This window comes from Plectropomus leopardus, chromosome 15, assembly GCF_026936395.1.
Source record: "Plectropomus leopardus strain MGB_pleo_1.0 chromosome 15, ASM2693639v1, whole genome shotgun sequence".
Classification (NCBI taxonomy): Eukaryota; Metazoa; Chordata; class Actinopteri; order Perciformes; family Serranidae; genus Plectropomus; species Plectropomus leopardus.
The window spans coordinates 23,824,516-23,839,868 of NC_142190.1; the positions used below are offsets into that span (position 1 = coordinate 23,824,516).

The 15,353-nt window shown below is 39.2% G+C and overlaps 1 protein-coding gene across 1 annotated transcript; it reads left to right on the forward strand.

Annotated features, from left to right (window-relative positions):
• Positions 1-82: 82 nt before the first annotated feature.
• On the forward strand, positions 83-12,269 carry LOC121952587 (spermine synthase-like). Its single transcript, XM_088088325.1, has 11 exons — positions 83-258; positions 4,079-4,199; positions 6,149-6,236; positions 6,776-6,840; positions 6,937-7,112; positions 9,004-9,158; positions 9,289-9,378; positions 9,552-9,666; positions 9,787-9,866; positions 10,747-10,862; positions 11,121-12,269. Exons 1-11 carry the CDS (start codon positions 213-215, stop codon positions 11,149-11,151), a joined length of 1,083 nt encoding a protein of 360 aa, XP_087944451.1. The 5' UTR covers positions 83-212; the 3' UTR covers positions 11,152-12,269.
• The last annotated feature ends 3,084 nt before the right edge of the window (positions 12,270-15,353 follow it).

Sequence of the window (15,353 nt, forward strand, 5' to 3'; positions counted from 1 at the left end):
TCGGCAGTGCGCAGACATCAGAGGGGGATTTCTCTCTTGTTTCGTGTTTTACTCTCTGCTCGGTCACTGCAGCGCTGAGCCTCCATAGCCACGCCTGGTTTGGTGTAGTGGGCAGTGGTAGCAGCAGTGGTAGCAGGGCCCTCCCTCTGTCTCTGCAGATAAATACTCGCAGCCTGCCTATTCCCAGGCATGGATGACGGTTGCACTCAGACATGGCACTGCGACATTATACTCTCGACTTCAAGCTCTCTACGGCAGGTAAAATGAGCGCGATGAGCGGCAGACTCTCGGGCGGAAAACAGCCACTTCATTCAGGTTACAGCCACTGCATCAGGGCTGCATGCTAGCTAGCTGGCTAGCCGGCTAATACCTGCTAGTCTGTCACTGCCCTTCAAAACAGTGACGCTATATTGATTTTGATGAAACATGGCTAATAATGGCATAAACATATACATTCATAATAAGTTGGGGTTATAAGTTAAAAGTTATTTTAGGTAAAATATTTAAAATTTGTGTCATTTGCATTACAACGTTAATATTTTTTTTTTTTAAGTTGACGTCTATTCAGTTTAGTTGCTCTGGAGAGCGGCTCATTGCCCCCCTGGCTAACAGTGAATAAAGTATGTTTAAGCTAGCCCTGTCGCACAGGAAGTGGCGCATCTTCAGCCATTGTTGTAGTTTTTAAGGCGAGCGGTCAAGACGACTTGAAATGTGACCGGCGGGCTCTTCACTCACATGTAGACCAACATTAACCTGCTTTTCTTAAAAGAGCAGCTACAGGAAGTACGAGGCAATATGTAAACAAAATAATAACCACATCTAACGTTAGTTTTTAAATTACACGATGAATGTATTCAATAGCATACTATTAAAATACTTCATTTTAAGTGAAAGCCATTTATTATGAGCCAAATCATAGCAACATTATCAACACAGCAACAAATAAACAGCAACCCAGAACTGACTAATTTCAACTTGTTCATTATAAACATGAAGAAGTTTTTATTCATGGGGCCCAGTCGGGCTCAGCCCATCCCTGGCAGAGGTTGCTAAGGTAGTCAAAAAGCTCCTTGGTGGCAAGGCGCCAGGCGTGGATGAGATTAGTTGTGAGATGCTGAAGGCTCTGGACATTGTTGGGCCGACTTGGCTGACACACCTTTTCAGGGGCGTGAGTAGGTCGGGTGTGGTGCCTGTGGAGCAGCAGATCAAGGTGTGCACCAATATCGGGGTACCACAATGCTCAGCCTTCCTGGGAAAGTTTACTCCAGGGTGCTGGAAAGAAGGCTCAAACTGATAGTCAAAATTTGATTACAGTAGGCACAATGCGTATTCTGTCCTGGTCGTGGACAGGTGGATCAGCTCTGTACCCTTACAAGGCTGCTGGAGGGTTGTAGGAGTTTGCCCATCCAGTCTGCACGTGCTTTGTGGATTTGGAGAAGGTTTATGACTGTGTCCCGCGGTGAGTCCTGTGGGGGGTACTGAGAGAATAAGGGGTCGTTGCTACAAGCCATCCGGTCACTAATCCTGTTCCTGATATCCTGAACATGATCTCAAGGTGCAGTTGGGTGGAAGGAAGGGGTCCGGTTTGGGGACCGCGGAATTGCATCCCTGCTTTTCACGGATGATGTGGTTCTGTTGGCTTCATCACACCGTGACCTCCAGCATGCACTGGGGCAGTTTGCAGCTGAGTGTGAAGCGGTCGGCAAGAATGTGTAAAATACATATAGTGTTTGTTTTTTTTAATGCTTAATATTATTACCAAGTATACATCAAACTTAGGAATTTGTGGTCTTAATTAGTCTTGTGAGTTTAAGGGGTAATTATGATTTACAATTGTGCACAACTCAGATATGATCCATTGATATTAGAGTATGTATAATAATAGGGAAATAATCCTCCTTGTATGCCACATGAGAGTTAAGTTAAATTATGATTATTATAATCTTAATTATGATTTTGAAAGGGCATGGGTCTTTTAAGTGATGCAAGCACAATAAAAAAATCAACAAGTTAACTTTTAGTTACATACACGTTTGTTACTAACAACTAAAATACTGAACATTACAATAACAGCATTTTACAAAAATGACACTAAAGGGAAAGTGGCACATTGTGGCTCAGTGGCTCACAAGACTGTGAGCAGTGAATGGCTAGAATGAATGATATAGAGTTACAGTGTAGTTGGTATGAGAGAGCTTGAACAGGTGAGGTGACTGTTACCTGAGAAGCATGAAGTCAAATCAATGGTACATCAGCTTAGTTTGAAATCGCCGTTACAAATTTGACATTACAAGTGATGAAAGCTGCGGGGTTTAAGCAGGTGGATTCAGGTTTATTGTACAAGTGTTTGTTTGCTTTCTGGGTCGGCTGCTCGTGGAGAATGGAGTTAGATGTGCTGGGCTCAGAAGCTGGAGTCTAGATTTAGTAATGATGTGTCCGTCAGTTGGATCCGATTCTGAAAAGTCACCCTTGGAAGTGAGCTCCTGGTTTGTGTTCTCCTAATTTTGATTCTGAGCTCATGACTCATTTTGAGGTTTCCCCTCCTGTTGTTCCAAATCACGTCTTCAGGCTCCCAGAGAGCAAGCTACCACCCAGCGTAGCAAAGAGGGCGGGAAGACAAAGATGAAAGCAAGGAGAGGGCAAAAAGGCAAAAAGCTGAGAGCCAGCGTGGTTCCTCAGATACAGTGATGAATTACTTCACAGTTTAGGTCTGCCCGCCCAGACGATGCGTCCTGAACCAATCACAGTGATGGCAGAGTTCTGGGCCGGCAGAGTCAATCCCTGAATGCTCTTTCTCTAATTTAACCATCGCATGATTTCTAATTTTGAAATTCTGACAGTAGCTTTAGTGTTTTTAGAGTGAGACATGCAGAATGTAACTAAACACGATGGTAGACTTGTACGGGACTATATAGTGTTTTTTTCAGTATTCCAGCCATTCAACAGCTCTTACACTGTAAAGCCACATTCACCCTTTCACTCATACATTCACATACTGAGGCTGCCATAAAAGGTGCCACCTGCTACTCAGCTTTATTCACACTCACTCACAGCTATTGTCAGCGCAGTTGAGGTTTGGTATCTTGCCCTAAGCATACTTTGACTGGAGGAGTCGGGGACTGAACCGCTAATCTTGCGATTAGTGGGCGACTCGCTCTGCCTCCTGACCCAGAGCCGTTTTATTGATGATGGAGGAATTATTTTAGTAGTACACTTCCTAGCTTAAAGGCAGTGGAACAAAAGTCTAAATATGAATTGTCCTAAGACAAAATCCAAACTACTCTTTTTTAGAGTTCAGGGTTTTAAGGATTTTAAGTTGGTGCCATCTACTTTCTGGCTCTTAGAGGTGATGCACGATGGCCAATTACAGAGGACTGTTTATCTAGTCTGTACTCAAAATTCACACTTGTATGCAGATTGGTTTTTACATTTCTGACTCTAGAAGATCTTGACGGGTCAGTGGTGGTTTGGGTCAGTGGTGGTCTGGGTCAGTGGTCTGGTTAAGTGGCCATGCAAGAAAAAGGGGTCCTCTTATCTTGATTGTTGCCATTTGCAGAATACTGTAAATCTTGCTAATGTCTTATTGCTCCGCACTCCTGACGGTTTGAAGAAAGAGCCAGTTCTTGTATTTTGTCAGTTGCACTGTACGTTCCAAACATGCAGGGCCTTTCCCCCAACATAAGTATTTTACTTAAATACAACTCTGTACTTGTACTGGAATATTGTACTTTTGACTCAAAGACATTTATTTGACAGCTTAATTGTTTAATTTCATGTTACAATTTTTAAATGCTATGGGTATGTAAAATACAACACTTTGTTTTACTCTAAATACAATATAGTCACAATTAGCTCAACCTTGGCTGGGGACAACACTAAAATGCTGCTTAAATGATAATCTGTAATAATTTAGTGATAATCTAGCAATATAAAGTGCAATGATATGACGGGACATTCTGATTGTATAAGGAGTACTTTTACTTACATGCAAAAACACCTCTTTAACCAGTGATTCAAAGAATGTATAAAGGAGGGAAATTATTCGTTTTTCATTGTTCCTCTCTCTCTCTTTTCCCAGTTGACTCTGCTTCGACAGTTCCCGCTCTACTGTCCATATTTCATGAGCAGGAAATGACAGAGACTATCCACGAAACAAATGGGAATGGATACCTTGCTACTTTTGTAGGCAAGAATGGCCGGTAAGAACAAAACTTTTTAGTTGCTTTATTATTATTATTATTATTATTATTATTATTATTATTATTATGACAAATGAAAGAGTTTTCTTTGGTCAGTGGTACAGATGCAGGAATTTCCAGAAACCTCTCAGAGGCGTGTAGTTAATTACATTAGATTTTATGGGACCTAGAGTTGTCGAGTAAATATCTTTTAGTTAGTTTACCATCTGGAAATAAATAAGTCCTCCATTTAAATTATTGGGTTTTGTTTGTTTGTGTAGGATAATTATAAGTGAGACTACAAATTCAGTGGATCCGCATCATTACCATGCCCATGTACGCCTGCGGTGTGCCGACTGGGTGGATTTTGAACACCATTTAACAATAATCATAGCGGGCAAATCCACAGAATTCGCCACTGAATTTAAGCGGCAAGAGCAGTGTTTACATCACCATGACCACAATACCCATACAAACACAAACAAATCCAGGGGAAATGATAAGACAGAGAAGTGATGAATGTCTTTCTGGCTTAAATCAAATCACACTGTGAAAATAACTGACCATGCCAGCAATTATTTGTCAACTAGCAAAGCTGCCATCGCTTGTTTGTTAAGTCAGCTGATAATTATGTGGTTGCTGCTGCTGGCTGAAAGAGATTACTCTCTACACTTAAACAGCTTTCCTTGTCCTTGCTGTTACATGTTTAACCCTTTGAAACCTGGATTGACATCGGTTTTCTTGCGCTCTTTTCAGACGCCTTTCTCAAGCATTTAAACTTGTGAAAAGTGAGTTACTCGGTTTGATTTTTTTCCCGAAAACATGGTATAAAAGGCAGTCAGTAAGCTTGAATGAAATGCTCTGCATATTACATAAGATTTGTCAAAGGTGACAAGAAAATGATCCTAGCTAAAAAAAGAGAGAAAGACAGAGGAAAAATCATAAGAATATGATCAAATAATTAGGAAAAAAATATAAAAAATACTGTATGTATAATTCCTAAAATTATGTATTTAAAAACAGGTCACAGCGAAAAATATAATTATTTATATTTGTTATTTAAATTTTATTTTAGCAATTCTTTTTCAGGTTATTTTGTGTTTTTGTTTTTTTGATTTTATTTCTTTGTCTTTTGTTAATTTCAATCAGTTTTCTTCTAACTTTTTACTAATTTTTGAGTCATGTCATGTTATGTTGCTAATTGCCTTCTTTCCATGTTTTTGAAAGAAATTGAGCCAATTTGCTCAGGTTACAAATGGTTAAGTGGTGCAGCGGCGCACTGGAATGTAGCAGATCCACTGTTTGTTGTCTATGGGAAGCTGCAGTGTTTCCCTTTGCTTTGTAGGTTGTGATGTGACATGCAGCTGTCAGAGTCCTGCTCGACAAGTTTAGGTGAACCTTGCACATCTTACAGACGGACTCCTAAGATAAGAGAAGGGGTGGGGTTAACCTGCTTTTATTGCATCAATTATCCTAAGCTCTTTTTTTTTCAGGAGTTTCTGTTAACTTTACCAGTTCGGAGCTACTTTCATCCCCGAAATTTTGTGAATTTGGCTCCAGATGTAGGCTGTAGTTGTACAAAGAGAACATGTGACTAAATTCAGTTGAAAGCACTTATGGGAAAGTCCAGCCTAAATGTCCCACAGTTGTTTTGACGGCCAGACAAATCAGGAATGTGGGTAATTTTGGATTCAATAGATTCAAATGGGACAAATTAAAAAAAAAACAAAAACAAAAACAGATTTCCACAGAAACATGGTTCACAGCTCTTGCAATATTCGGTCCATCTGGATGCTCAGTATGTTCCAAACAGCTAAAAATGAATAAATAAATTATGCTTTCCACTGTAAAAACTCCACCACCATTTTAAGTACAGAATCAGGGTTGAGTATTATTTAGTAAAATAAAATGTTCAACTCACTTTGTTGCTTTTATTGCCATCTCTTTATCTTTATTACTTCATTTCTCAGACTTGCTATTCTGCGTGTGCACTCCCATGGGTTGATCACCGTTGATCTGCAGTGTTATGAAGAGGATAACATTGCACAAGTAGACAATGTAAGTTATTTTAAAACATACACCATACTTTGTCCGTTAAATGAAAGCCAAAACACAGGAAGTCTGACGGTGCTGTGTTTCATGTGATGTTTCAGAGCATATCATAACTTTTTTTTATCACTCAAGAAATTCACTGCACTGTAAATGTCCGTGTGGACATAAAAATCAGTGCAAAAAAATAGTGCAAGGATGAAAAAAGGAAGAGCCGCACAGAACTTTTCTCGCTTGAATAGCTTTTAGATATGCAACAGACATTTATGATGACGATCAGTGTTGCCTGCACATGCTGTCTACGTGCCCCAGAGGCCCAAACATGCACTTTCCCATAGACGGCACATTTGATAGTTCTCTGAAAATACAAGTGTGCTCTTAATTGCTGTGGAGCACCAGTAAATGCACGATACGGCTGCTACACTGTTCACTGCCTTATGTGTTTTTTTGCTGTTAAAGTGCTGCCCACGTAGCGCTAAAAGGTATCCCGCAAGTTGACGAAATGTATTGTACACTAAAGCATTTATAGTGACTCTGTTTCTCCACAGCTTTTAAATGCACTGGAAACAAAGCTAAAGGAGATCTTAAATGGCAATATCACAAGGATTAAAAGGTACGTATCCAGAGGTTCCTGGTTTTACTCATGTTGTAGAAAGTGATATTTCATCATGCACACTGATTAATTGTATTGGTTACCATTCACCTCAAGGCTCCCAGCCCTCGTACGAGGAGCCGAGGTTGACAGATACTGGCCCACAACTGACGGCAGACTGGTTGAGTATGACATGGACCAGGTGGTGTATGAAGAAGACTCTCCATACCAAAACATAAAGATATTGCACTCACAGCAGTATGGAAATGTCCTAATACTGGATGACGACTTAAGTAAGTATATATAACAATATAATACATGGTTAGTGGGTTTATTAAGACATAAGATGCAGTCAGTCAGTTGTCCTTCATCTTGCTACATCTTTGGAGTTGAAGGATGAGTTGATTAAAATCAGCAGCTACTATGAAGACTGTCCGGCTGCTCGGGCATGTTGCTGCTGACAGCTCCATCAACTGATGTTAAATAAATAAGATATTTTTAATACAGATACCCAGTGTTGGGAGGGTTACTTTTTAACATATTCCAGCACAGACTACTGACTACATGCTAAAATGTTATTAGAATTTTATTCCATTAGATTACTTAAAATAAGTAACGTATGTTAAACACTTTGGATTACTCTTGGAATACTTAAATATTGCCTTAAAGAGCGCATTTGTCTGGGTCTTATATTTTTATACCAAAAACACTTGCACATCTCCTCAGTCATTGCTGCATGGCAGTTGCACTGCACACACACTGGTTATTTCAAAATCATACCTCATATGAATTTACATTGTGTTCTAACAGCAAGCGTCACTCTCTGTCCACGCTGAATCCGTAAAATTGGCACTTCTGCAAACTCATGTAAACAAATATGTAGGCTACCTTTCAGCTAGGTGCTTAACCAGAGATGTAGCCAATGTAAAGATGGGCAAGCCTCTTTTTCGTTTGCACATTTTAAACAGAAAGCACACATTTTATATTGTGGTATTTAATGGGAGTATCACACATTTAAGCAAACAGCAAGTAAGTCATTATGAGAAATGGTCATTTCCCCAAAACTTTCAGCTACCCGCAAGATCTTCCTCCAGCCACCTCATTTGGGATTTTGTAGTTAGTTAAGTAGATGTTGTGCAGATAACTCCTCATTGCCACTTCCCAAATCAACCCTTCTTTGTTCATTGCGGCGCTTTCAAAGTGTCAGTGCCCAACCAAAGTTAAACTGTGACTTTAACAGAATACTGCTACTCATGTTTTGTCTTTTGTATACATAACGCTGTTACTTGTATTTTGTTATTCCCCAACCTGATCACGTTTTTTTGTTGCAGATATCGATTGCAGATTGTCTATTAGCCATACTGGCAGATATACTGCCGGTACCAATCTTTTTTTGTTATAGCAGCCGGTACACTTGTACAGTGTAGAGCCGTTTGACTGCTGTGTAGGGTACCACGTTGTCCATCAGGTGGCAGCATAACTGAGGCTATTCTCTCCTTGCACAATGTAGTGTCACAATAAAGCCAGTTAATGTGACTTTTCACTGTTAACTTTGTAAATACTGTTAATTAATTGTATTTACTTTGCTTGTTTTGTATATAGTGCGTCCTCCAGTCTGTACTCACACCAGAGCTAACACTCTTCACTCCATCCAGCTGCCGGGATACAAAACACAGGAAACTGTATTGTGATTCACTTCATGTTCTCAACACTAAGCTTCAACTCTTCGCTGCTCTGTTCACTCACTCTCTCGCTCTACAACTGCTTACACACACTCTCTCTCACACACACACACACACACACACACAAAAAAAAACACTATACACACTGGATCATCTATTCTCCAAATAACCTACTCTAGTCTGACAACACAGTCATGTATCTACAAACTTAATAAAACACATGTGGGAAAGCTGAGTGGTCACAGACTTTCTTGTCACTAACCCCCCCCCTTCACAACTGTCGAGTAGAAAGCATTACTCCTGATCTCCCTCTCACTTTTTTTTTTTTACTGATTATCATCCAATCAGAGGGCAGGCAACACTGGTCCTTAATCCTCTTAAAAGTTTTATGAACGAGATTCAACTCGAATCAGTTCATTCAGCATTGATTATTGTGTTACTTTCTTTTATTTAAAAGAATGGATGAATTATGTTATTTTTAAGCAATTTATGTACCTTGCAGACCTGGCAGAGAGTGATTTGGCGTACACCCAAGCCATCATGGGTAACGGAAGAGAGAATTATGCTGGAAAAGAGGTGCTGATATTAGGAGGAGGTGATGGAGGCATCCTTTTTGAGATGGTCAAACAAAAGCCAAAGATGATCACCATGTTGGATATATCCTTTATGTTGTCTTGTATTTGTTTTTTTCCCCCTTAAGACAATGTAGTTTTCTCTCACAGTATTTTACTGATACGTATAATTGTACATCTGCAGCTGATTGATGTTTCCTTAACAAAGTGTGCACATTGACCAGAAGGTGATAGACGCGTGCAAAAAGCACATGAGAGGAACTTGCGGCAACGTCCTTGACAACCTGAAGGGAGACTGTTACCAAGTGAGTGCTGACATGAATATTCAGGTTATATGTCACTGTTATGTAACAGTGCACCTGAATAACCAGTATCATGAAGCTGGTTTTCAACTGGCTCTGTTACCATGCCCTGTGGGGTTTTTCTCCTAATTATGTTTGAAGCAATTTTTCCGAAAACTTTGTCTCTTGCATTACAGGTACTAGTTGAAGACTGTGTCCCTGTGCTGAAGAAATATGTCCAGGAGGGGAAGGTGTTTGATTACATAATTAATGACCTGACTGCAATCCCAATTTCCACAGAGCCAGAAGAAGGTTTTAGTTTTTTTTTTATTGTATATTTTTGTTCACTTACACTCTGTGGTTTTACATAAATGCAGTGCAGGGAAGTCACTGGTCAGTTTATGTCTGAATCTGTCAATCTGCTTCTTGTAGACTCAACGTGGGAGTTCCTGCGTCTCATTTTAGATCTGTCAATAAAAGTCCTGCATCCCTCGGGGAAATATTTAACACAGGTGAGATGTTTTTAGTAACTTCAGAGTATATTTATTGCAAACTGCCGGTATACTTGGGATGTTCCAATTTTTCTTCACCAGCTTTCACTGAAAAACATGTTCAGATTCAGATTCAGACAGCTTTATTTATCCCAAAGGGCAATTCAGCTTTGCAGACTACCAGACCATGCATACATTTTAGCACACAACAGTCAAGAAAAGAAAAGAGAGGAAAAAAAACCCACAACAAACAACACAATAAACAGTTTTTGACCAGGGGTGCTCATGGCATGTTGTCACCATTCTGTGGCACACATAGAGTTAAAGCCTTTCACAGCCTCAGTAAACACTTGAGATAAATAAATACCTCAAGAGCATTGATAAATTCAAATACGACAAATAAAAAAATAAATATGGTCCACCAAGGTGTATTGCACATTACAAAATAAGTAAACATTCAGAGAATATATGAAGAGGCCACCAATATAAGAATTACAAGAAAAACCACTTTGTTCATGCCTGAGTCCAGTCTGTAAAACCTCAGAGAAACTTAATTTTCTGTGTATCTTGCTGTATTTCCTGTTGAAACAGGATATCCGGGCAGGAAGTATTACCTGTTTAACCAGTCAGGCAGGAATGGCAGTGTTACTTGATGGGATGGATTAAATAGTTATTAGTTTTAAGCTTTATGGTCCATATATGATATACGATGTAGCTGCACATCGTCAAATAGGAATACATAATGCATTGGGAAATCAGCTTATGAGGGGAGAAGTGATTTTTCATTTTTATTATGTCTGAGCATCGGAACTTCCGCTCATAACCCTCCAGTAATGTTTGAAAAAATAATTTGCTACAGTTTGTGTGTCTCATGATATTTTTCCATGCTGCTGGTCACCAGGGTAACGCCGAGACCATGACAGAAGCACTGCGCCTGTACGAGGAACAGCTGAGGAAGCTCTCGTGTCCCGTAGGGTTCTCCAAAGAGGTGGTGTGTGTGCCCTCCTACTTGGAGCAGTATCCTTTCATCTGTTTTTGATACGCTAATGTGGCAATGTCGCTTAACTAAAAGAATTCATTTACAAAAATGTCTTCTCATATCCCATTGTTATTTTCATGCGAACAACAATTTGGATCTATTTTTACTACCTTTTTTTGGCAATAACTGTGTACCTACCAAGTTTATTGCTGTGATTTGTCAGCTTTTTTATAATCTCATCATCTGAAGGCACAGTGATAGTTTGTTGCGTACAATCCTTAATTTTGTTGTGTCAGATGGGTTTTCTACTGCATATGGAAGAAGTAAAGACCTCTGGACTTTATCTGCTTGAATCCCCAGCAGCTGGAATGTGAATGCTCCTCCCATTTCTGCGGTAGCCTTAAAGGTCTGTTCAGACTGAATGTAACATGAACATTAGAGGCGACACAAAATTGAATGAATTAAAAACAAAAAGAGTCTATGTGGATAAATACTTAACAAACTTGTTGCAGTGAGTGCTGTGTGCTATGTGAGCTCCAGCTGACTGCTAATAGCTAACATCTGGACAACAATCGTCTGTTTTCGGTTAACAAGCATGGATTGCAAAACACTCCAGCAGTCAAGTTAAGTGTGAGTGAACCAAGATGAAAATTGAATTTGCATTCAGTCTGAGCACATCTTAAGGGGTACAATGGCGTTTTTATTATCCCCTTTCCATTAACCCCGTTCTGCCCGAATCTTCCTTCTCTTTGTTCCTGTTTTAGTTGTGTTTACCATTGTTTGCTACAACTTGACCGTTGTATTTTGTTTGTTACTTGTTTTGAATTGTCCATTTGCATGTACTCTGCAGGAACTGTTAGCTGTTTAAACAGTGATTTGATACACTGATAATGTGGTGTAACCCACCTTCTCATCAGCAGGCGTGTGTTCTCTTGTTTTCCTTAGGTTTTCTAAGGTTCTTTTCTCTTGAGCTATGAGCTCCTGTTGTGTGATAGGCCAATGTAAAGGCTCAGCACAGCTGAACCGAGTTGCTTTTAAGCTCCATTTTTGTTACTGCCTCTCAAATGTGATTGATTCTTTCAGGTTGTATCAAGGCAATGTGATCATGCCCAGCGAGACTGAAGTGTTTAAGTCCAAATGTGTTTTAAAAGGGAAACTATTCCACCACTTAAATGCCACCTTTGTGCTTGTGCTGTTTTTATGTCATGTTTTATTAGCACCTTTTGGTTTCTCCAATATATTTAAAGTTTTTTTAAAGACTGTATTAGGTGCATGTAAAGGACGGTGAATGTAGCTTGCATATACAGTACACAGCACGTTTACACGTGATCAACCCTGTGGGACTCAGTTACATTTATTTATTCAATATTATTTCACCAAATGCTGTTCTGTCCCACTTGAGATACTTTCTGTGAACTCTACAATTAAAAGTGTTTTGGGGGAAATTGTCTTGACTTTTGTTTTTCTACAAAATAAATGGCATTAATGAATAATCATCAAAGACACTCTTGGAATATTTTAAGACAGAGTGTCAACATAAACGGTGAATAGGAATACAATGGAGACTGAATATGAAAAACTGATAAAGACATGCACAACTGTGTTAGTACGCTTAGTCTCTAGTTGTAAAGAGTTAGGTTAAAAATGAGCGTTATTCATTTTTGTTCACTTTGGAGAAAGTAATATACACTTAAAATCTGAATATTTGGTCGAGCAAACGGGTAGACTATTCAAACATGAAATTTGAAGTGCTTTTTAAGCTAAGGCAACTTTAGATTTTGAGAAATGTAGATGTAAGGTTTATTTTCAACATGGAGAAGTTTAAAGATGTTGCAGAACAGAGATCGATATTATAAAGTAATAAATAATGTGTGTAGTAGAGGACACGTATGCAGTTTAAGCCTGAGGTGAGAAATAAGGCACCTGAGGAACCTGCCCATTCAAGAGTTCTGAAGGTTCCATTACCTTTTTTAACTTGTTTAGACCTGGTATCGGTATCCAATCTGGGGATTTATACTCAAGTGGACAGCCGAGACACTGATCATGCATCTCAAGCTGATCACTTGTTATTCTCCCACGCACAGTTAATACATCTACATTTTTGCTTGCTGCATGCTCGCAAGTCATGTTAGTGGTTGTGTAGCTGGAGATGTTGCTGTCAGGAGAAAACACGCCTTCATCCATGGGGCAAAACGAGGGATGCAACACATCGTCCAACTCAACTTAAATTTATGCCTCAGAGCTAGCCACAACTACGTCCTGGAGACACAGAGGCCGGAATAACCTGAGTACACTGTCAAACTGATGCAGAGGACTCACCAGTTGGTACATTCCTGAAGCACTTTATTGTCACAGTCTGCTGTGTCGTATTTCTTTAGTCTTTTGGAAGAATGGATTAAGTGTTTAGGACTCATTTAAGTTGCATTCAGTAGTTAGTCTATCTTTGTTTTTTTTTGTTTAGTTGACTTAATATAAAGATGATTGTGTTTCAGTTTCGGTTTACTGTGTTTCGCCCTCCTGTGTTCCTGTGCCGCTTGTCCGGCATTTGCTCAGCTGCACACCTGTCCTGCATCAGCCTCGTTCGTCCCTCTGCTCCTCACATTTTCTCAGCCAATCAGCTCCCTGCCTGCTCTTCCACCTCATCACCTTATTCCCCTCACCTGAGCTTCTCCGCCCTTTTTCTCCACCTGCACTTCATCTCCTCGCCAGTATAGTCTGCATTTAAGCCCTGGTTTTCAGTTCAGTCTTTATTTAACCCTTCATATTATTGTGGGATGTTTATTTGCTGTTTCCTGAAAATAAAAAGTGCTATTTAAAGTTCCTGTTGCCTGCCATCTTGTGTATTGGGGTCCACCTGCTCCGCATCTCACAAAACCACATAGGCTTTCTTTCTCCTTTAGTTTCAGAGTTTTGCTTTTTAACAAATTCTAGCTCCCCTGGACCAACACTGGGACCCTCTTATGCTTTCAGGAACACGGTATGTTCCACCAACACGTTCTCATCCCAACTCATCACGTGTTGCCACTTTGTCAGTAAGAGATGCATTCGCTGAGGACCATCGTAAGACTAAAACCTCCATCCTTCAATAAGTGCAAATGTCTTGGCCAGTAAAGGCTTCAGTAATTTATAAATCGGTTGTTAGAAAGCATCTATAATGCTTTTCAATCGAGAGCAATATGTCAACACGAAATCACTAAAGCATCACAAACCAGTATAACTTCCAAAAAATTGAGTTTTAGAGTCAAAAAGATGCATCTTTTGTTAATATAGGTATAACTTTGTTTTATTTATTTCCATGGAGAATGCATTTTAGAGTAAGTGATATTCATACAGTTTAGAATGAGAGAAAAATATCTGATTATGCAAATCAAACAGATTGTTTACTAACGCCAATCAGATGTTATCAGCACATTGTTTTGTATTGAGGCGTGTTGTCTTAGAGATTGAAGATTTACATCATTGTTAAACAACATTTATAAAATTCCAGGGAAGATATGGTGACAGTTTAATCTCTTTCACTCCCTACTATAAATGGGTCATGTATTAGCAAGCTTATGTTTGCTTTGTCCTTTGGCTCAACTGACTAGCTACACATAGCTACCGGTTGTAAATATTAAGAAAGAACTAATATTTACGTACACAAGAACAAGCTTGTGTGAGTTGTAAGTGTAGGTCTTCTAATTAAATTAAATAAACTGTTAACATATAATGTTTACGCAAGAACTAGTTGTGTGAGGTAAGTGTGAGGGTCCTCTAACCGACTTCCTTACCTTGCCCCCAGGGAACGGGTGTCCCTGTGGAGCATTATGTAAAGGCGCCCAATCTAATGCAAAAAATGCAACAAAATGTTGAAACATCCTTTGTTTCCGATCTTATCTTTGGCCATCCAGTGTGAAATTCATGGGAAAAGCACTGAAACTAGAGCTGTTTTGTTCCTTTTTTCAGAAAAAATAATAATAATTCACTTGAAAAACACTTACATCAGAACTAGACTGATTTTAAAGCGATAAACAGCTGGTGTAAACATCTCTAGATGTTTCAATGAAAAAAAGCTGTCCATTCTATCCTTTCATATTTTTAATTTAAATTTGCCTTTCACTCAAGCTCCTAACATTTTGTCTGATAACAGTCTATTGAGTTTACATTTCTTAACACAAATGGCCCATATCTGTAGCATTATTAATTTAGAGTTCAGTCTGAACAGACAGCTGTTTATGGCAATATCCTCCCTACGCTCGTTCTTATTTTATTATCTATCTATGATCTTTCTTACTTTTCCGTCTAACTATTCTTAACCCAATAACTCCCACTGGGAAACCCCCAGATGACATTATCACTATCACACATCATTTCAAATATGTGCAAATATGTGCAATGATTGCATCATTTTGTCCTTAACTGAACAGGAAGATGAGGCATCTTCACAAGACATCCGACCTTAATAATACTCTGGCTATATTTTATATCATTTGAGACAATAAAGCAAATACAGGGGATTTTGGATCAAAATGTTTACATTTCTGCCTCTT

Bases quoted from the DNA above. Each gene is read 5' to 3' on its own strand.
- LOC121952587 (XM_088088325.1), top strand. From the start codon at position 213: ATGGCACTGCGACATTATACTCTCGACTTCAAGCTCTCTACGGCAG. The intron at 4,200-6,148 runs GTAAGAACAAAA...TTCATTTCTCAG, and splicing joins TTTGTAGGCAAGAATGGCCG to ACTTGCTATTCTGCGTGTGC. The intron at 9,867-10,746 runs GTGAGATGTTTT...GCTGGTCACCAG, and splicing joins CGGGGAAATATTTAACACAG to GGTAACGCCGAGACCATGAC.